We start from the raw sequence: 23,561 nt of genomic DNA on the forward strand, positions 1-23,561 counted from the left end.
TGTCAAAGTTCTAAGATTTCCATGCACATGCCAATGTTCAGACAGAGGAGGGAATGATCTTACCCTGTGCCCCTTTTGTAGAGGAAGGAACACCTTTCCAGGTTTCCTGTAGACCTGTCCTCAGGTTTCTTTGGCCAGAATTGGATCACATGCCCAAGCCTTGGCTAGTCATTTGGGCAAGAGGAATTCAACCAAACTGATTGGCTTAGAATTACCAACATTTTCCCCTAGAAGTTAGAGAAGTTCCCAGGTTCCTGAGAAAGGCATGGCCCCTAAGAGGATGAACAGAAACAGGGTTCTCTTAGAGTAGTTACTAGTTGGAGCTGTTATAATCCCCATCTGAAAAGACAAAAAGCCAGAACACCTGGATGGCTCAGTCAGTTAAGCAGCCAGCCCTTGATTTCGGCTCAGGCCATGATCCCAGGGTCCTGGGATCAAGCCCCACGTCAGGCTCCACGCTTAACGGGGAGTTTGCTTGAGGATTCTCTTTCTGCCTCTGCTCTCCCTTCCACTCCCCCACTGTCTCTGTTTCTCTCTCTCTCTCTCAAATAAATAAATCTTAAAATACATAAATAAAAGACAAAAAACCAAGGCCTAAAAAGGCTAAATAGCACTCCTGAGGTTACATGCTAATACGATAGCAGATTGAGGCCTTGAAACTAGTTCTAACTGCAGCCCACAGTATAAACCAGTAAGGTATATGATTTCTACTGTATTTCTAGATACAATAATTCACCTAGTTTTAACTCAACCAGGATACCAAAATGATTAGATATCTAGATTGGATTTGGATTATGATTCTAGTTTCTCTTTTTCATTTTAGTATGTTGGGCCTGATTTTCATTTTCCTCCCTTAGTTTATAACTCCCAACACCCTAAGTGATCTTTATTTCTAAAAATTCCAGGCATCATCCTAACAAGACATGCAGGCTGTGCCAAATTCTATCTTTATAAAATCATCTCTTGTTAGATGGAAGTAAAAATAAAATTCCCTTATCCCATACTTTAATACTATTTTAATGTCATGCCTCTTATAGTTGTAAAAGTTCATTGTATCTTTTATATTTCCTCATTTTATGTCACCAAGTATTATTTTGTAAGGGCTATAAATATGTTTATAATAATGTTTGACATCAAGGAGCTTATCCTGGTAGAGATGAGCTATAAACACTTAAGGTTAAACATTAACAAGTGAAATTTTTTTTAAAAAATAGAGAAGAGTCTCTAGTATAAGTAGAAAACATACACTGGCCTTAATCTTGGAATATTTTCATCTTAAATACCAGTTTTGTAACCTTGAACAAGTTGTTTAACCTTCTTAAATAGACTTCTCCAAACCTAGGTTCCCTGGAAAAGAAAACAGGAATAATAATGTCTTTTCACAATTGTGTTATAAGGATCAAATGATGCATTGTATACCAAAGTCCATAGTTAGAGAAAGTGTGTGTGTGTGTGTGTGTGTGTGTGTGTGTGTGTGTGTGATTTAGAGTAAGCCGAGAGATAATACGTAATTATCTGATTGTTTGTACCAATAGCAATTGCTTTAAGGGTGCAGAGAAGAAACCACAGATACAAAGTTACCACCGAGTAGCTAGTGGGGAAAATGTAAACAACACAAATGAACTTGATCCTGATAATTTTTAAAAAATAGAAGCAAGAAGCTGCCCGTCCAAGCTGGAGGACAAATATCTTATTGTTGTTCATCTTAACCTACCTCTTCCTTGAGGCCAAGGACTGCTTGAAGCCCTAGAGTATCTAGGGCTTAACACAGAGTCTTACATGCAAACCCTTTATTCAGATGATTTATTGAGAGCAAATTGAATTCACTTATTCCAATACTATTACGTGTTTAGGGTCAAGGGAGTGTTTTGAAAACGAAGCTAACTCTTTGGGGCCAGTATTTGTGAGCTGTTGTATAGCATTTATTTCCGTGCACCTTGCTGAGTCATAAAGGCTCATACAGCTTCCAAGAACTGTGTCTTATTCCAGAGAGCTTTTTCTGTACCAGGAACGAAAATGGTTTCAACTTGTGTCATCTCTGACCAGCTAGTAGTAATTACCTGGTCTATTACTGCGAGAAGAATTGTGAGGCCACATCTATGTCCATCAGGAAAAAAGCTGAAATCATTTAATGAGGTCTGCCATGACCAGGGGAGGGCGGGGACAATGCACATTGTGTGGATTTGTCGTCTCTGTATTGTGAACTTTAGGAAGATGAGGAAAAATTCCTCATTGTTCAATGGTTAGCAATATGTTGTTTGCATTTTTGTTTCAGTGTCTCTGGGTAATCAATTTCGGCAAAATTTTAAATAATTTAGGATCATTTTCTATAACCTGTAGCTCTGTTCCTGGGTTAAAGGTAATGTCTTATTTCAAAAGGAAACAGATAGCAGTGAAGATGAGGACATTGTTGGACCAATGCCTGCCAAAGGACCAGTTAACTATAGCGTCACAACAGAGTTTGAAAAAAGGGCCCAGCGAATGAAAGAGAAACTGACCAAAGGAGACAATGTAAGTTTTAAAGAGACTGTACTCTGAAAGATAGACTAAGTGAATTAAAAATCTAAATTTTAAAAATAGACATGAAAGAAAATATAGGCACGTATGTATATAAGGAAAATTTAGGAGCAAGGTAACCCAGAAGCTGGTAAAGGAAAAGACTGGCAAATTTGCCTATCTAAAAAGTTCTGTATGGCAAAAGGTAAAAAAATCCAAAAAATGATAAATTAGATGAAGGCATTTATAACATATATGACAAAGTATCAATTTATATTAAATTCTTTCTCTTAAAGTATATTTTTTAACCTTAAAGCCTCAATTAAAAAACATGGCCATTTATAGAGAATTTTACACACACACACACACACATACACACACACACAACACACATTCTGTCTAGGCTACCTTTTTTTTTTTTTTGACTATTTACTTCTCTTAAAGGATTCATCTAAACCAATGACAAGAGAGTCATGGATGACTGAGCTTCCTCCAGAAATGAAAGACTTTGGTCTGGGGCCCAGAACTTTTAAGAGAAGGGCGGATGACAAATCTGGAGATCGATCAGTCTGGACAGACACTCCAGCAGACAGGGAGAAGAAAGCCAAGGTGAGAGTGTTTGTTTGTTCATGTATTTCTGCCCACGTTCACTCTATTTTGCAAGGATATAGGGCACAATTGTCTCAGGGTACTATTTTTAAAATTATGATTCCAAAAGGAAAATACAGAGTTCTCCCTGAAAGAAAATAAGGAAAGTGACAACAGTTGCGTACTGTGTCCCAGTGAACTGTCTCATTTACATCTCAAGAAAACCCAGAGATAAGACTTCTAGACTTCATTTCATAGAGAAGAAGCCAACTTTTATGAGGTCAACTTTTCTGGAATTAGAGGGCTGGTAAGTAATGAACAATACTTCTATTCTAGACCTTCCTGTAACAGGAGAGGAGGTAACAAAAGAGATGTGGAAGTGAGCGGCCCACTTGGAATGGCTAATGTTGGAGTGCCTTTCTACTCTTTTGTAACTGGTCTTTTACAAAAATAATCTATTGGAATTTTTGTAATTTAGCCTTTAACATTGTTTCAAAAAAGACATTCCCTTGTTTACATGGATTTATTCATGCCTACGTTTAGTTGTGCTTTTCTCTGTCCTTCTGTTCCTCATTATAGGCAAATAGATTAGCATATAGGCAGATATGCAAAGACTCTTCTTCAGAGGACACTATGACAGAAAATGGAGCAAAAGGAAATTAAGCAACACAGTGATTTTAGGCCCTGAGATTGAGTTCTTTAGATCCTTTCCTTTTCAGTACTGAAAGTGTTTTTCTGAGTTTTACAGTGAACTCATAAAGAGGTTATTAAAATTCCTTAAATTTTATGCTGTACGATGTTAAGCATATAGTACCGCAGACCTGTATTTATGGCATGAACTATATAGTATCAGTGTCAGAGAGCTGTTCATTTTTTAGGTAGTCCCTGTAGTTTATTTTTTATTTTGTTTCCCTTGCCTCAGGAGACATATCGAGATGATGCTGCTAAGACTGATGTCAAAGAAGTTACTGCTTGTGTTCTCTTCTAAGATTTTTATGGTTTCAGGTCTCACAGTTAGGTCTTGAATCCTCTTTGAATTTATTTTTGTGTGTGGTGTAAGAAAGTAGTCCAATTTCATTTTTTTGCATGTTGCTGTCCGGTTTTCCCAACACCATTTGTTGAAGAAACATTCTTTTTCCTGGTAGATATTCTTTCCTGCTTTGTTGAAGATTAATTGACCATATACTTGTAGGTTCTTCGCTTCTGGGCTCTCTATTCTGTTCCGTTGATCTGTGTGTCTTTTTGTGCCAGTACCATACTGTTTTGATGATCACAGCTTTGTAATAGATCTTGAAGTGCAAAATTGTGATGCCACCAGCTTCTTCTGTTTTAAGGTTGCTTTGGCTATTTGGGGTCTTTTGTGTTTGCGTGCAGATGTGAGAACTGCTGGTTCTAGCTCTGTGAAAAATGCTCTTGGTGTTTTGATAGGGGTAGCATTAAATACGTAAATTGCTTTGAGTAGTAGTATGGACATTTTAACTACTTGTTCTTCCAGTCTGTGAGCCTGAAATGTCTTTCCATTTCTTTGTGTCATCTTGAATTTCTTTCATCAGTGTTTTATAGTTTCCAGAGTACAGTTCTTTCACCTCTTTAGTTAGGTTTATTACTAGGTAATAGGGGTACATTTTTAAATGGGATTGATTCCTTAATTTCTCTTTCTTTTACTTTGTTATGTTTTATACCAATGCAACAGATTCCCATACATTGATTTTGTTCTGTGTGACTTTACTGAATTCATTTATCAGTTTAATAGTGTTTGGTGGAGGGGGAGTCTTTTGGGTTTTCTGTGTAGAATATCATGTCATAGGAAGTAGTGAAAGCTTCACTTCTTCCTTGATGACTTGGATCCCTTTTCTTTCTTTTTATTGTCTGGTTGCTGTGGCTGTGACTTCCAGTACTATGTTAAATAAAAGTGGTGAGAGTGGACATCCCTGTGGTATTCCTAACCTTAGAGGAAAAGCTCTCTTTTTCCCCATTTAGGATGATCTTGGCTGTGGTTTTTTCATAGATGGCCTTTATTATGTTGAGGTTATGTTCCCTCTAAACCTACCCTGTTGAGGACTTTTATCATGAATGGATGTTGTACTTTGTCAGATGCTTTTTCCACATCTGTTGAAATGATCATATGGTTCTTACCCTTTCTTTTATTAGTGTGATGCCTCACGTTGATTGATCTGCAAATATTGAACCACTCTTGCAACCCAGGAATAAATCCCACTTGATCATAGTGAATGATTCTTTTGATGTATTGTTGGATTTGGTTTGCTAGCATTTCATTGGGAATTTCTGCATGTGTGTTCACCAGAAATGCTGGCCTGTCCTTCATTCTCTCTCTCTCTCTCTCTCTCTCTCTCTCTGTTTCTCTCTTTTATTTATTTATTTAGTTAGTTATTTTAATTTTAAGTAGACATTCTGTGAATTCATGACCCTGAGATCAAGACCTAAGCTGAGAACAACAGTCAGATACTTAACTGACTGAGCCACCCTGGTGCCCCGTAGTTCTCTTTTTTTAGTGCTATCTTTATCTGGTTTTAGTATCAGGGTAATGCTGGCCTCAGAATGAATTTGGAAGTTTTCTATTTCTTGAGAATAGATTTTAACTCTTCTTTAAACGTTTGTTAGAATTCTCTGTGAAGCCATCTATCTGGTCTTGAACTTTTGTTATCAGTCTGTTAACTTTTCTTTTTCTTCCTGTTTCAGTTTTAGTAATTTAAATATTTCTAGGAATTTATTCATGTCTTCTGGATTGTCCAATTTGTTGGCATATAGTTTTCATAATATTCTCTTATGACTGTTTATATTTCTGGGGTGTTGATTGTTATTTTTCCTCTCTGATAATTTTATTTATTTGGGTCCTTTCTCTTTTCTTTTTGATAGGTGTGGCTAGAGGATTATTAATTTTATTTTATTTATTTATCTTTATTTTAAGAATCAGCTCCTGGTTTCATTAATCTGTTCTGCTATTTTTTATTTTCTGTCATTTTTTTCTGCTGTAATCGTTACTGTCTCTGCTGCCTTTAGGCTTCATTTTCCATTCTTTTTCTAGCTTCTTTGGGTGTAGGATTAGATTTGTGATTTTTCTTGCTTCTTGAGATAGACCTGTATTGCTAGATACTTTCTTATGAGGACTGCTTTGGCTGCATTCCAGAGATTTTGGACCATTGTGTTTTCATTTTCATTTGTTTCCGTGTATTTTTTATTTCTTCTACTCATTTTTCTTTTTTAATATTTGAGTTCCCAGCATAATCTCCACTAGGTGGAGATTAAGCTAAGTGGAGACTAAGCTACTAAATTCTCACATTCACTTAGCCAACGTGGCCTAAAAGAAGTCAGATTGCTCTTTAGAAAGAAATGGAAGTGTTCATTATAAATTGACAGACATCTGTTATGCCCTCGCCTCCCAGTCTTGACTAGCTCTATTAACTCTTTTTCTTTTTTTAAAGATTTTATTTATTTATTTATTTGACAGGCAGAGATCACAAGGAGGCAGAGAGGCAAGCGGAGAGAGAGAGAGAGAGGGAAGCAGGCTCCCTGCTGAGCAGAGAACTCAATCCCAGGACCCCGAGATCATGACCTGAGCCAGAGACAGCGGCTTAACCCACTGAGCCACCCAGGCGCCCTAGATCTATTAACTCTTAATATTAAATGGTCAGGTTTTATCTCTGTCTTACCATAACATCATTTCTTCCTTAATATTTATAAATGAAAGCATCTGTTTTCTAGGAAAATTTTTTATGAGAAAGTAAGAGCTGAGCTAGTCCTGTTTTTAACAGTGCTTTATTAAATACAGCATTGTTTTGTACAATTATTTTTAAGATTTTATTTCTTTATTTGTCAGAGAGAGAATGCGCAACCAGGAGTGGCAAACAGAGCAGGCAGAGGAAGAAGCAGGCTCCCTCCTGAGCAAGGCACCTGATGCAGGACTTGTTCCCAGGACTCTGGGATCATGACCTGAATGGAAGACAGGGGCTTAACTGACTGAGCCACCCAGGTGTCCCTATAGAATTTTTTTTTAAGTAGGTTCCATGTCCAACTTAGGGCTTGAACTCACAACCCTGAGATTGAGAGCCACATGCTCTACCAACTGAGCCAGCCAGGTGCCCGTTTTGTACATTATTAAGATAAAAATTTTAGATGACATCCTTGGTTTTCTTAAGCAGATAACAACAGTTTACAAATATGCTTTGAGATTTGTTGGAAATTTATATCAGCACTTCATCTTATATATGCAGTGTTGTTTTGTTTTTTCAAAGATTTATTTATTTATTTGACAGACGGAAATCACAAGGAGCCAGAGAGGCAGGCAGAGAGAGAGGAGGAAGCAGGCTCCCCGCTGAGCAGAGAGCCCGATGCGGGACTCGATCCCAGGACCCTGGGATCATGACCTGAGCCGAAGGCAGAGGCTTTAACCCACTGAGCCACCCAGGCTTCCCTGCAGTGTTGTTAATGTTGTGTTTTTGTTTTTGTTTTTGTTTTAAGTTCAAATTCCAGTTGTTCACTGTTGATATATTCTGTATATTGACCTTGTATCCTGCAGCTTTGCTATAGTGTACTTGCTTATTAGTTCCAGGAGTATTTTTGTAGATGCTTTGGAATTTTCTATATAAACAATCATGTCATCTATGAATAAAGATAGTTTTATTTCTTTTCCAAACTTTTAAACCTTTTCTCTTTATTTGTCCCCTCAAGTGATTTTACTAGTTTTAAAAACAGATAATGCAGAATTTCTTTCTCTTTTTTTCTAATTTTATTTTTAAGTAATCTCTGTACCCAATATGGGGCTCGAACTTATAACCCCGAGATCAAGAGTCGTATGCTCTACCAACTGAGCCAGCCCGCCACCCCTGTAGGATTTTTTAAAGCCTCATTTTCTCTCCTACATCTCATCATTGTTTGTCAGACTCCTTTGTGAGTTTGATAAATAATCGGTTTCTTCCAGTTAGTTGATTGGATAGGTTTCTTCCTTGTTTTCAAGAAAATCATAGAGTAGAACACCAACTGATTCCTTATCAACTATATATATATGTATATTCCTAGTAGGAAAAGATTCAACAATCTTAGTTTAGTCTCTTAGTACTCAATCTGAGTAAAAATAATAATATTTCTTTTTTAGTTTTTCTTAACTATATGGTTCAGTAATGTGTTGCCTGTGTTCATTCTTCAGGAAACACAAGAAGCAAGGAAATCATTTAATAAGAAGGATGAAGAACATACATTGTCAGGAAGGGAAAAGAGATTGGCTGAGCAGGTATCCTCATACAATGTAAGTAAGAATAAAATATATAAGCTTTTCTTTTTTTCTTTTTTTTAACAGAGTGGTCATAAGTTTCACTGTTTTTTAAATATTTATTTATTTATTTGAAAGAGAGCGAGCATGCATGAGTGGGGGAAGGGGTGGAGAGAGAGGGAGAGAGAGAATTCCAAGCAGACCCCACGCTGAGTGCCGAGCCTGACTTGTGGATTGATCCCAAGACCCTGAGATCACAACATGAGCCAAAACCAAGAGTCAGACTGACTGTGCCACCCAGGCGCCCCTAAGCTTTTATTTTTTTTTTTCTATCCTTCAATGTTCTTCTCATATTTTTTCTCTTTCTTGTTTTTCTTTCTTTTCTATGTCTTCCTCTTTAGCTTGGTCTTTTTCTGTACAACTGCCCTGAGAAATATTCCACTCTATTGTGTTACATGTCTTTATGTAAAATCCTATTTACAGGATTTTTTTAATGTATGTGTATAATATTTTCAGTTTGTATTTTACTTAAGTCTTATGTTAGAAATTTAATTTGTAGAGATTAGAAACAGATGATCAGAAGCAAGAGCCCCTGCCCTGCAGCCACTCCCCACCCCACCAGGGGGCCTGCACCATCCAGCCATGGTCAGTCCCACCATGTTCTGTGATGTCACCCTGAACAGGGAGCCCTTGGGCCGCCTCACCTTGGAGCTGTTTCAGACCAGGTTCCAAACACAGCAGAGAACTTCCATGCTCTGAGCTCTGGGGAGAAAGGATTTGGTGATAAAGTGCCGGCTTTCACAGGATCATTCTGGCAGTTCTGTGCCAGGCTGGGGATTTCCCACCCCATACTGGCACTGGTGGCCTGTCCATACAGGAAGAGAAATTTGCTGGCGAGAATTTCGTCCTGAAGCACACAGGTCCTGGCATCTTGTCCAAAGGCTGCACCCCACACAAACGCTTGCCAGGTTTTCATCGGAACCACCCACACAGAGTGGTTGGGCAGCAGGCAGTGGTCTCGGGCGAGGTGAGAGGGCAGGAATACTGTGCACGCCATGGGGCTGTTTGGGACCAGAAACGGCAAGACTAGCAAGATCACTATTGCTGACTGTAGACGCACCTAAAAATTTGACTTGTATTTTACCTTAGCTGGCAGACCATTCCTTCCGTAGCCCAGGAAAGCAAGCTCCACCCCCATCTGCTCGAAGTATCCGGTAATCTTTGTGCTCTTGCTGCAGTGCTAATGGATTCCATATTTTCCTTGGCCCCCTTCCAAATCCAGCCGGATTACAGAGTTAAGTTTATGATTATGGTGTGAAAACTAAACAACAACAAAAGAAAGCAAGAGCCCTACTAACTCCTAGAGATTCTCAGTTCATATTTTAAATTATAAGCCAATTTGGAATGTTTGATGTGAAGATTTAAATATGGAAGAAAAATGGTTTTTAAGATATAGTTCAATCAAAAAAAAAAAAGATACAGTCCAATCTAAATTTATAAACTAAACAGTGTTCAGTTAACATTTTGTTATTTCATTATATTCTCTTACTTTAAAAACAAAACAAAAACTGTTGAGTGGTCCAGCTAAATGTAAATCACCAGACCCTTTGGGCCCTACAGTGTTCGGGTATCTAAGGAAAATTACCTCTGTTCCCAGCGTATTAATTAATGAAAAGTTTCCCAAACATTAAAAATATAGTTAGCGTGATTAATTGGACCTGCGTAGACCAGTATACAAACAGTGAAGCATACATGAAACACTTTTTTGAAACTGACCAAAACTCAACCCACAATGGAGCATTTATGAAAACTGACCAGCTTAAGAGTCAAATCTCAATAAAACTGGAAGAATTACTGTCATTAAAACCATGTTCTCTGACCACAAAGAATTTAAGTTAAAATTTGGAATAATTTAAAAGCCTTGTACAACTTAAAATTAGAAAAATTCAGAATTTAAATTTTGCATGAAGGACAACATGATAATGAAAGTTAGAAAATACATAGACACGGGCGCCTGGGTGGCTCAGTGGGTTAAGCCGCTGCCTTCGGCTCAGGTCATGATCTCAGGGTCCTGGGATCGAGTCCCGCATCGGGCTTTCTGCTCAGCAGGGAGCCTGCTTCCTCCTCTCTCTCTCTCTGCCTGCCTCTCTGCCTACTTGTGATGTCTCTCTGTCAAATAAATAAATAAAATCGGAGAAAAAAAAAAAAAAAAAGAAAAAAGAAAATACATAGACATGAATAACACAAAAATACTACATATCAAAAATGTGGGCAGTGCACTATCAGGTGGTACTTAGAGGCAAAATTATAGCTCTAGTGAGTTCTGTTAGAAAAGACTAGCTAAAAATCAATGAGCTGGGCCTTTTTCCAAATAGGCATTTCCAGTAGTAAACATACATCTACCCCCAGACCCTATAGTTTCACCCTTGGGCATCTATCTACTTAAGGCAAATGAAAACCTATTCACACAAAGACTTGAATATGCTTTATTTTTAATGTCCTCAAAAAAATTTCTAGAAGAAACTCTGGATTCCTGGTTAGCTCAGTCAGTTAAGCGTCGGCCTTCAGCTCAAGTCATGATACCAGGGTCCTGGGGTGGAGTCCCACATCGAGCTCCCTGCTCAGTGGGGAGCCTGCTTCTCCCGCTGCCTGCTGCTCCCCCTGCTTGTGATCTCTCTCTCTCACTTTCTGACAAATAAAATCTTGAAAAAGAAAAAGAAACTCTACCTATGAAACTAATAATACACTATATGTAAACTAACTGAATTTAAACTAAAAAGAAGATTTGCACATTGAAAAAAGACTTCTATAAGAATGTTCATAGAAGCTTTGTTCATATAAGCAACTATCTATGGACAGCTCAGATGTTCATCAGGAAGAGAAAGAAAAACAATGCAGTGAAATACTACTTAGCAATAAAAAGAAACAAATCACAGATAGATGGAACAACTTGGATGAGTCTCGAAGTCATTACACTGAGTACAAGGAAATATGTACAAGGAAGTACATACTGCACCATTCCATTTAAGTGATGCTCTACATTAAGCAGAATGAGTCTGTGGTTGAAAAAAAGCAGAGTACTGGTTGTAGGAGTTGAGTGTGGGCGTTGACTAGGAAGAGGCAAAGTGTTCAGTGATAGAAATGTTCTAGATTTTGATTGAGCCCCAAGCTGGGTTCGGTGCTGGGCATAGAGCCTGCTTAAGATTCTCTCTCTCTGCCCTTCCTCCCAGCTCCCCTCACATTCTCTCTAAAATAAAATAAAATAAAATAAAATAAAATAAAATAAAATAAAATAAAATAAATTTTAAAAATATATGAAAAAGATTATAGTTATAATCTTATGCTGAAATTTTATTCACAAGATTTACTTTTCAAAATAGTAATAGTCTTAAGACCACCCTCTAACTCTTGGTTTGGATAAATCGAACACTCTTTTAAAGTATTACCATGAAGACAAAAACAAAAAACAAAAAACTAGCCTCTTAGCGTGAATTTTCAAAAGCAGTTAAAAAATGATCTCATTCAAAATAAATTGCACTGGCGTTTAGAAATTGTTATAAAACACACATTTTGTTAAATGAGTAAATTTGGCAAATCAGCAGTTTGGTCATTTAGCAAATTACTCTGTACGTGAATGGTCCTCAGGGTGATTTTTAGTGAATGGACTGTTTCTGGTTGTTTCCATAATTTTTTTTTATAGCTCCAGCATTGGTTTGGTCCTGGGGATCTCAAGGTACAAATTACGCTGAAACAGTGTCCCTGAAGCTGCAGACAAAACAGCTCATTTATCCTAAAGAATTTGAGCACTTGAATCGTTTGAATTGATTGTAGTAATCCAGTGGTATAATGTAGTCCTCTCTTTACTGGTGTTTAATTTGATAATATAGGGCATTGGTAAATTGAAGCCCGCCATCTTTGTTCCTCCGTTTTTGTTTGATTTTGTTACCTTTTGTGCAGTTTCCCGTTTTGTTTTGTTTTGTTTTGTTTTTTTAAGAGAGGGATGGGGGAGCAGAGGGAGAGGAAGAGCGAGTTGACGTGGGGCTTGATCTCAAGACCCTGAGATTGTGACCTGAGCTGAAATCAAGAGTTGGACACTTAACCGACTGAGTCAGCCAGGCACCCCATCCTTTTGTGCAGTTTTGATCATCGGTATCAATCCTGTTCTTCAAGTGGCTCAAGGTGAAATAGGGCCTCTATAGCATCATTCTTTCTCACATCGCCACACATCTCTTTCAAACCTTGTTCTCTGTTTTCTCCGGCACCTTCTTACACTTCAGGCCTTCCCCCTGCCAGCTCTTGATAGCCTGTCTACCTTCAGCTTTACTACCCCACTAATGAGGTTTTTTCTCATTCATGAGGGAGGGAGGGGAAAATGTGGAGAAATCTAAAAGATTAAGGTTTTCTAGTATGGCTTTCTTACATTTGTCTGTATATATATATATATATATATATATATATATATATATATATATATATCATACATTATAGTTCCTCATCCTACAATTAACCCTGCTCTTCATGTCCTTTGTCTTGCTTTCTCTCTCCTCTGATTTTTAAAAGCACGGGTTTCTGAGACTCACAGTTGGCAATTTAGATTCACGAAATCTAACAGTGGGGCTCAGGAATCTGTATTTCTTTTCAGTCAGGAGTGGAGACCAGCAGTCTTCAGGTGTTTTTGCTTGGTATCCCCTAAAAGAAACCTTTATCCTTAACATCTAAAAATTTTTATTGTAAGTTTCAGTAATTACAAAAAATGTATAGTATAGGGTATTACTCTGTTCAGTGTTTCAGATGGAATCCAAGTGACATAGCAATTCAGGATCAGTTATTAGCCATTAAAATATATACCTGAAAAAGCACTTTCTTAACATTTGACAATTTTATTTCATCCTTTTTTCTCCTTGAATTCATAATTTTCTCTTCTGCCACAGAATTTTTTCATAATGGAAGTCTCTTACACTTGAAAATCTTTTATGATAATATTGACAAGTATCTCTCCCTCTCCCTTTGCCCCTCCCCACCTCACATGCACACTCTAAAATAAACAAATCTTTAAAAAAAAAAAGTGGAAAGCACTTGACTTGCAAATCAATTTGTTTCTAAAAGATTTTACAAAGATTTATGAAATGAGTGAGAGGGGTTAGGAAAATTTGAGAGTGGTAATTCAAATAAATACTAAACTAACATAATATCTTTTTTTTTTTTTAAGATTTTTTTTTTTTTTTAATTGCCAGAAAGCGAGCATGGGGGAGAGAGAAAGCGAGAGTGCGAGCAGGGGGAGCAGCAGGCAGAGGAAGAAACAGGCTCATTGCTGAGCAAAAAGCCTGATGTGGGACTTGATCCCAGGACCTTGGGATTGTGACCTGAGTCAAAGACAGACACTCAACTGACTGAGCCACCCCGGCGCCCCAACATAACATCTTTTGTACATTCTGCTAAAACCTACAGCTCCAGATTGAGCTCATTCAGTTGATGGGGAATAACTACCACATGACCTAATTGGCAAAGTCGGTTCTGGTTGTGCTAAATTAGCCAGTTAAGACTCACTTTCTGGGGCGCCTGGGTGGCTCAGTGGGTTAAGCCCTGCCTTCGGCTCAGGTCATGATCTCAGGGTCCTGGGATCGAGTCCCGCATCGGGCTTTCTGCTCAGCAGGGAGCCTGCTTCCTCCTCTCTCTCTGCCTGCCTCTCTGCCTACTTGTGGGCTCTCTCTGTCAAATAAATAAATAAAATCTTTAAAAAAAAAAAAAAAAAAGACTCACTTTCTGGGGACGCCTGGGTGGCTCAGTTGGTTAAGCAGCTGCCTTCAGCTCAGGTCATCATCCCAGCGTCATGGGATCGAGTCCCACATCGGGCTCCTTGCTCCGCAGGGAGCCTGCTTCTCCCTCTGACTCTGCCTGTGCTCGCTCTCGCTCGCTCTCTCTCTGATAGATAAATAAATAAAATCTTTAAAAAAAAAAAAAAAGACTCACTTTCTGTCAGAAAATCTTACTTCATTTTTCCATTCAAATAGACGTGTTAATGATTATCCCAGTGACACTTCAGAACTCTGAAGCAGATGGGTGGGCAGGATAGTTTTTCTCTTGGATCAAATAGGGTGCTGCCATTTTCAGCGTTTCTTACCAGTGTTATGTTGCTTTCAGTGCCTTTACTTCTTTGCTCTCAAACACATTCTTTAACAGAGTAGGGCCTGGAAGAGATGTCGTTGCTAAGCAAAAATTGCCCTTTCTTCTACTGCCCTTCTATTCAGTCTGTTTGAGCACAGAACATTCAAACAAAAACCAAAACACCAATTTCTGAGAGACACCACACACTTAAGAGAAATATGTTTAAGACACAGAACAGGGCGCCTCAGTGGCTCAGTTTGGTTAAGCATATGACTTGATTTCCACTCAGGTCATGATCTCTGGGTTGTGAGATCAAGCCTCACTTCGGGCTCCCCAGTAAGTGGGGAGTCTGCTTGAGATTCTCTCCCTCTGCTCAGGCTCTCTCTCTCGCTCTCTCTCTTTCTCTCTCTCTCCCTATCTCTCTCTCTTTCAGGTAATCTTTTTTAGAAAAAGATCCTCTCCTTCTGCCCCCGCCAACTCCTACTCTCTAAATAAACAAAAGTCTTAAAACATACACACACACAGAAGAACCAAAGCCTTCCTGAGTTTATAGTACCTCAGTTAGAGGAAGTATTTCACATTTTTTGTTTGAAACCTTGGAGACTTGCTCTCCTAGGCAGTATTCTTACAGTAAGATTCTGAGAGGCCTCTCTTTTGTGAAGTAGCCAAGGGCTCTAATAAAAGGGGAGAGATCAAGCTAGCAAGATGCCTTATGGAGCAAGTTAATTTTAAGTGAGGGTACATGAAGAAGTTGAGCTTTGTGGGTAGATAACCTTAAAATTATCCATGTCTTTGTACCACACGAATCCCACTCTCTGTAGCCCGCAGGCCCACATCTGCCCCCACTGAAACTAATGGCCTTTGCTCAGAACTCATCCTACTAGGTATATTTGAAACCGTGAGCACCTGTCCCAACTAAGAAGAAAGAGAATGAGTGATGTAAGAGAAAGAACAGTAAACTGAAAGGAACAAAAATCTCTTAGCTTATGGAATATGCCAGTAGATCCTGAGTGGGCCTTGAATTTTGTCACTCCTGTGCCATTATTTTTTGGGTTTGTCCTTGTTTCTGCGTTGGCCCGGCCACACCCTTTGCTTCCTGTGCACCTGTTCAGGCGGCAGACCAGCACATCCATGACTCTACCCAGGCTCCTCAGTGACGACGTAATTGCTCTTCCGTCCTCACCATGCTCTTGGCTTGGACTCTAATTATGACACACCACATGTGGTTATTTCAAAATGTATTTCCTCTCTGTCTTGTTGTTTTTTTTTTTTTTTATTACTATTATGTAATGGTAGTTAGTAGATATCTTCATTATGGTTGAATTGAATTTGCCTCCGCTACATATTTTCTTCATGGATCCTGTCTTGGATTTGGCAAAACCTGACAGGGTCTATAAAAAGCCCTCCTTAATTTCATCATTACTGCTTAGTCATTTTGCTTCATGATCCTATTCTGTCCACAATCTAGACAAAGATTTTCATTTCTACTCTCTTGCTCTCCCCCAGGAATCAAAAAGATCAGAATCTCTTATGGACATTCATCATAAAAAATTAAAGAATAAAGCTGCTGAAGAAAAAAATAAGCCCCAAGAAAGAATACCATTTGACCGTGATAAAGATCTCAAGGTTAATCGGTTTGATGAAGCTCAGAAAAAAGCTCTGATAAAGAAATCTAGAGAACTAAACACCAGATTTTCACATGGCAAAGGCAGTATGTTTTTATAAGTAAGTATGAGAGGTCTCTTTTCAAACTGATAAATTTGAACTTTTCTAAATACTCTGTTATCCAGAAATAGTTGTGTGTAAAATATATTTCCTTTTATAATAAAGTAGATTATAAACATGAAAATCTTTTTTGATAAGTCGATCATGATTTTTTGAATATTCAGCCCTGTGGGATTAAAAAATGTAGTTTACTTTGAAAAATAGCTTTGTCTTCAGGCATTGCTATTAAAGACACTGAAGTTAAAGTTTATAAGAAATGGCCAAAGAATGAGTGATTTGAAGCTTGGTTAAATAAGCATGCTTTTTTAAAGAACGAAGAAAGGAGATGCATCTATAATCTCTGTGTTAAACAAGATCACAGTTAGAAAACACTCTTTGCTTTGAAAGCTTCTCTGTAAGTTAAGCTTAAGTTCAAAATCATTATATCCTCATCCACAGCCCAGTCTGACAAGGGTTTGTAAAGGTGAGTAAGGAATTATGTAAAAGCTGAGGTTGCTTCTTAAAATCTTGAGCATTTTTAAATGTATGAAACCTGTATCAATATTAAAATGTGGCTTTGAAAGAAAATACAGGGGCGCCTGGCTGGCTCAGTCAGTGGAGCATGCGACTCTTATTCGCAAGGTTGTGAGTTCGAGCCTCACGGCGTGTAGAGATTACTTAAAAATAAAATCTAAAAAAATAAAGGAAAATACAGTTAAAGTTAGAAATATTTTCCAACTTACTGAACTTTCTTATTCTTCAGGGGGATTTCCCTGTGCAGTGAAGAAAAGTTGAAGAATACGCTTTTATCTGTCTGTCCACCTTTATCCCTTTGTTTTGAGTTTCTTGAGATTAGAGATGACTTCGGTCTTAAAAACCATACAAACTTACCTTGTGTGTATATCCTGTAAGTTCTATGGAAACCTAGTCAGTATTTCTTATGTGGAATAGAATTTTATGTGTCTTCGGCTTCTGAGGAAGTGTGGGCTTTTCTTCAAATAATTATTTTGAGGCTCTCCCATCCGAGCCCTAATTTTTGTGGTGTCTCACAAGTATCCTGTAAGATCTTGGTCAGGACTATCCACCAAATCTCCACCAAAGCTTAGACTTCCTCATCAAATGTTACTCACCTGCCCCTGGAGTAAATGTGCCGGGTCCTTGCAGTAAATCCATGAATTTGAAATTGTTTGGGTTTTCCCTCTAAACCGTGAATACACATTTACAAATAGAGGGCTCAGAGGTTTCATCTGTTTTGTTCACATTAGCTTGTTTGGGCGATCAGGGCTTTTTATTTGTTTGGGCTTTTGTTTTTCTATTTTGGTTGGTTCTATTTGGTTTTGGTTTTTAAGTCAGCAAGAAGGGCCTCTGCATTCTCATGTGCTAAGGAAAAACTATATTGATTTTTCCAATATTAATAAGTATTTCTGGGGGAGGCAATCTGAGGGACAAAATATGCCCTTAAGCATTAGAGGTGTGAAGTCTAAGACTTGGTCTCCATGGTCTCAGTCAAAGCTTTCTAATTAAGTCTTTAAACTTTGCTTCACGATGATCTTATTTTACCCTTTTATAGATTTTAGCTAATTTATTGGAAACTGATCTTTTTTATCAGTCATGAATAGTCTCTTAAAAAAATCAAGCTCCTAATCCCTGAATACAGAAATATAAATGGACACGTTAATCATAACCACCCTAATGAGAGTATGTAAGTTTGTAATGCTTGAGGTACCATCTGTCGGGATGTTAAATAGAATATTCTAAATGGTTAAATCCTAAATTCAAATTCTCTAAGTTTTGTTTTCTTACAGAGCCATTCTAATTGTTCACTAGTTCTGTGGTCTATTCTTGATAAAGCATGAAGGGTTTTGTTTTTTGTTTTTTATGGGGAAAAACACAAAATGAGAGACGAGGTGGAAGTGTGAGGTTTCAGTGGAAAAACATTCTAATCCCTTGTTCATTTAGGCTTTATGACAATTGAGTGACCTCTTCAGATTATGGCACAAATTATTCTTTGCTTTTATGATATCAGCCTAAACAGTAGCCTAATCAAGGAGTGTAGCTACTAAAATGATGAATTATTCTCCCAAGCAAACCGAGAAAGCCTCTTGTCTCAGAACTTGAACAGAACTACCGTTTGCCTAAGATCTCATTTTTAGTGAGTAATATTTTCTGAGCCCAAAACTTTGTATAAAAGCATCCATTGCTCTTATTTAATTTTGTTACAATTTTTCGCCAATGAAAGGAAGAAATGTTTTCTAATTCCTTATCCTTGTATGAATTCCTAACATATATTTTTGGGAAATTTGGTATTTTTTAAAGTAAAAATGTCACCTTTGGTTACTTATTTTTCTTTGTTTTCTTCATCTTAAAGAGATAGGATATTTCCGTATCACCTATTTACTGTTTTTCCCCTCACCTTGAAGCATCTTTGTCCTCAGCAAAAGGGAGAAAACCTCTTTTTTTGGCCTAATGCTTTCCATGAGTTACCACCTTATTGCTTCTTGTCACCCCAGGACAGTTTTAATCAAATGTAAGGCCAGACGGGAGGTTTTTATGCCCCTCCCCCCACAGGGACTACGCCCAATATAACAGTATTGATAATAGAATAGAGTTGCTATTTACACAGAATGGAAAGGTGCTCATGTCAGCCCCTCCCCTCTTCCAAAGTGGTGAAAAGCCTACTTAAATCAAGTCTCCATCCATCTGGCAGAAAATTGGCTTTGCTGACATCTTCTAATAAGAACTTTTTAATTTCCTATACTTCTTGGCTAAGTTTTCTAGAACTGCATCCTCCTTTGAAACTTCAAAATGAAGAAGAAAAAAGAGCAACACTCAGTTCGAAGGGTGAAGCAGATACTTTAACTTTCTTTTCCATTGAAGGTGACATCCAAGTTCATTGTACCTGAAAGTACATGATTTTTGTCCACCTCTGTAAATCGTCATCTCAGATTGAGTTACTTCCACAAGTAACCACATTACTGATAAATAAATGGTGACTTTAGCAAGTGAGAGAATTGGGAATGGGGACAGAAGGTGAGAGATGATGGCTTCACCCATTCATTATCAGGTAAATTAAAGCCTTTTTATATTGGGCAAAATATTGTAAATTAAGTCCTGCTCTTTAAAAAAAAAAAAAAAAAGCCATGGTCTTACTAAAAGTTTTTAATCGTCTTCGGATATAGCAACCATTCGACATTTAATTTATCTCTTAAACTTTTAGTATTTCTCTGACTTAATGACTTATTTAAAAGTGAGGTTGAGAGGGACACCTGGGTGTGGCTCAGTCGGTTGAGTGTCTCCCTTCAGCTTGGGTCATGGTCCCGGGGTCCTGGGATCAAGCCCCACATCAGGCTCCCTGCTCCGCAGGAGGCCTGCTTCTCCCTCTCCTACTCCCCCTGCTTGTGTTCCCTCTCTCGCTGTCTCTCTGTCAAGTAAATAAATAAAATCTTTAAAAAAAAAAAAAGAAGTGAGTTTGAGATTGACATGGTACCGAAACTTATATGCTCCAGAATAGATTAGTAGTTAATCTATAAATTATTTGGTCCCCAAACATGATGGCACTTTTTATTTCTTATATAGGGTGGATAATGTTAATATTATTACTCAAACGTATGATCATGGGAGATGAATTGTTAAACTGTCTACAAGAGTTCTGTCATGTCTCTTTTGTACTTCTTCCACGTAAATAATAAGCATTGTCAGAAAAAGCAATTCTCTGTTGAGTTACGTAGCTCAGAGGAAGAATTAACGTGGGGGGAACTGGTTAGAAATAGTGCCTGTGTAACATCAGTGCCAGCTCTTCTCTTTCATGATACTAATTTATTTTACTTTGGCTTTTGATGCCATCGTGAGATTTAAGTCTGCAGTTACAGAAGTCATGCATTTTCTATTATAGGAGAGTTGGGGGTTTTTGCAGCTTAAAAAATTGTTCAACTGTGACTCTAGTTTGTAAAATACTATAAAGAGCTATACACTGCCCCTTTGAATCTCTTCATTTTGAACTCTACAGGAAAAGACTTTTTAGAAAAGAATTCCTGGTGTATAATTTTTTACGTATAAATAAAGTTTCATCTCTGAGAAGTTGTGGACTTTTATTTGCGTTCTCTTTTAATATAATTAACTTGTCTGGAGCCAGCAATACTAGCAAAAAAAAATATTCCACAAAAATATATTCTGGCCAATCAGATCATTTTAGGAAGAAATCTCACTTGCCACATTTTCATTATCCCAGTCTAACTACAAATAGTAACTGTTTCTTTAGACATGCAAGACAAATTGGAAATGCTCTTAAGAGCATCATGACCCAAGAGGGGATAGAGCTGGCTTATAACCAAGATTCCATTGTTCTGTGAATCATAAGACTTTAGAACAGTTGGTGGGTATTTTCAGGGGTGTTTGATGATCACCTTTTTTTTTTTTCCCTTTCTCTACTTCCCAGATTCTTTCAGAAAGCATGTGTTCTTTTTTAATTTGGGGTGGGGAGGCTAATCCCCCTTTTTATAACATTCTGATTTTTTATTATATAGGGTTAGTTGAGGACAAGAAACTTTTCAGGCAAAATGCTAAGGAAAGTCTTTCTGAAGAGACATGATTTAAGCTGAAACCTAAAAATGAAAAAGATGCTAGCAGTGTGAGCAGTACTGACCACATATGCAAAGGCCTTGAAGTATTAGTTGGGAAGTGTTTGAAGAACTGTACTAGTGTGGGCGGTATATAAAAAATATGGGGGCTTAAGGTTGGTCCCTGCTACTGATGCTAGGAACCCCATACAAGGGCATCTGACCCAGTTTTAGAAGGCAAAAGGAAGCCTCCCAGAGGAGAGTATGCTTTAGCCAAGTCATGAACCTTACATAGGAGTTAGCCAGATGGGTCCTAATACTAAAGATCTACCCTCCTGGCTATGTCTGAATTTCCCAACCATGTCTGAATTCACCCTTTAGGCCCAGTGCTCTGAAGACAGCATGTACTCATGTCCTCAACAGAAAATTAACACATTGAACTTCTACCCATACATGTCACCAAAACTAATTATTTTAAGTATTATTATTTTTTAAGTAGAGCTGGAGTCATTTTTCTGTTTTTTCAAAATTTTTCATGAATTATTGTTCATTTCCTCCTCATGAGCCTAATTATTAAGGATTATATACATTATTTTTAAGAGGTAAACAGTACTAGATGAATGCAACAGATACCAATTGAGTAATTAATCTTTAGAATTCCAGGATGTGGAAGAATATTTTCATTCATTTTTTTCTTAATTTGTGATCCTTGGACCACCTGAGGAGATTGATCAGAATCACCTGAGGAGATTGATAAATGCAGGTTCCCGGGCCAACCCCTCTTGAATGGAAATGTTTGAGGTTAGAGTCAGGTAATCTCTGTTTTTAACAATTTCCCAGGTCATTCTTTGTAAACTCAGGTTTGAGAATCACTGCACTGCTTATCTACATAATCATTTTATGTTGCATAGCTACAATCACAAGTACCAGCAATAACTTGGGTTATGAAGAGTGGATTGTCATTTCTGTTGACTAAATCAATGCCTAAAAGGCTTTATTCTTGAGACATTTTTCCCAGCCTGCTACCTTGGGGCTCAAAATTCTACTGTCAGTGATAATTTGGTTTCATTAGACTGCCTTCTCTCAGGCTACCTTTTTTTTTTTTTTTAATTTAAATTTATTTGACAGAGATCACAAGTAGGCAGAGAGGCAGGCAGAGAGAGGGGAGAAAGCAGGCTCCCTGCTAATCAGCCCGATGCGGGGCTCGATCACAGGACCCTGGGATCATGACCTCCTGGGATCATGACCTGAGCCGAAGGCAGAGGCTTTAACCCACTGAGCCACCCAGGCGCCCCTTAGGCTACTTTTAAAATGGAAGAATCTTGGGACGCCTGGGTAGCTCAGTTTGTTAAGCGTCTGCCTTCGGCTCAGGTCATAATCCTGGGGCCCTTGGATTGAGTTTCACACCTGGCTCCTTGCTTAGTGGGAGCAAGTCTGCTGCTCCCCCTGCTTGTTCTCTTTCTGGCAAATAAATAAAATAAAATAAAATGGAGGAGTCTTAAGGAATAGTTAGGTTATAAGATTCTTGTCCCTGGCTGTTGGGTCCCATGAGATCACTGAATACCCTGGCATTGAAGAACACTGAAAGGGCCAGGGGCCCGCCCAATGGGTGCTAATGACAAACTCCAGAGGTAGTCTCTGCCTTATGACCTTTCCTTAGCAAAATTCACCAGTGTTACCGAAGTGCTTTGAGGTCATAGATAACCATGCCTGGACAGCTGATTATCTTAACTAAAGAACTTTGAAAGCAAGTGGGTTTACTTTTAGATATCATTTTCTGTATTTGCTAACAAAAGAAAGATGACAGTAGATTTAAAAAATGGCAAAAAGAAACAAAGGGGCATGATTGTGTTAAGGCTGAAAAATTTCAAGGACCTATGCTAGAATGTTAAAAAGAACTGCAAAACTCAGTTCAATTCTCTGATAACCACCCTTCTACTGTCCAACTTCCATTTGGTTTCCTTAGGATGGAGTAATGTTGGCCAAACAGGCCGTTTGATAAGGTATCGAGTCCTAAAGTTTTCTCTTCATACAGTCAATGCCGTGAGATGAAAACAGATGTGCTCCTTCTATCACCGGGCACAGAGACCTCACCAACATAGGGGAGTTAGCTACACTAAACTAATTAAGAGCAAAAACATTGGAAATGGCAGCCTGGAATGGAATTTCGAGCTCTGCTACTAGCTGTGTAGACTTGAGAAATTTCCCTAACCTATTTCAGCCAAATTTGTCTTAAAATGAGACCGGTAATATCTCACTGGCTGCTATGAGGATTACGGAAATGACAGATGTAAACAATTAGCACAAAATCCAATAATTAGTGATGGTTATCGTTGTAGACCCCTGGATGATAAACCCGCACGGACTTTCGTAGACATACCCGTTCCTTCGTTATAATCTCAGAGCAGTCCTATATTTATCAGGACTCTTGGCAGCAAGTGAAAGAAATCTAACTCAAACTGACTTCAGCAATTAAAAAAAAAAAGATAATTTATCTTTTGTAATATAATGTAATGAAAAGTCTAGAGTGTAGCCCTGGTTTTAGGTACAACTGGATCTGAAGGCCCAAATTATGCCAACAGGATTCTGTCCCTGTCCCTCAGCCTGCTTTCGTTTGTGTGGATCTGATGGTTGCATGGGCTTCCTAGTTGGTGACAACCGTGGATAGCAGCACCTTTAAAGCAACAGCCTACCAGCTTTGCAAGCCAATGAAAAGAAAGCTTCTCCCCATTAAATCCAGTCAAAGCCCAAGGACTAATTCTAATTGGCTCCATGGTCAGGATAGACAGCACCTGGTTACCCAGGCTGGCTCACATCCCCTTCCTGTGGAGCTAAATCCTACCCAACCACACAGACTTCAATGTTGGGAGGGTAGTTCCCTCAAA

The 23,561-nt window shown here is 38.3% G+C and overlaps 1 protein-coding gene across 2 annotated transcripts in view; it reads left to right on the plus strand.

Annotated features, from left to right (window-relative positions):
• The window catches only part of GPALPP1 (GPALPP motifs containing 1), a 38,843-nt gene extending 19,381 nt beyond the window's left edge, over positions 1-19,462 (plus strand). Inside the window, exons 5-9 of one of the 2 annotated variants that reach the window (XM_032314647.1) lie at positions 2,380-2,511; positions 2,941-3,105; positions 8,249-8,347; positions 15,923-16,141; positions 16,884-19,462. In XM_032314647.1, the coding sequence (XP_032170538.1) occupies positions 2,380-2,511; positions 2,941-3,105; positions 8,249-8,347; positions 15,923-16,141 (615 nt within the window). In that variant the 3' untranslated portion in view covers positions 16,884-19,462. Of the gene's footprint in view, positions 1-2,379; positions 2,512-2,940; positions 3,106-8,248; positions 8,348-15,922; positions 16,266-16,883 lie in introns of those variants that run through there. The other variant, XM_032314648.1, reaches the window with a different exon arrangement.
• The last annotated feature ends 4,099 nt before the right edge of the window (positions 19,463-23,561 follow it).

This window comes from Mustela erminea, chromosome 15 (assembly GCF_009829155.1).
Source record: "Mustela erminea isolate mMusErm1 chromosome 15, mMusErm1.Pri, whole genome shotgun sequence".
NCBI classification, from domain to species: Eukaryota; Metazoa; Chordata; class Mammalia; order Carnivora; family Mustelidae; genus Mustela; species Mustela erminea.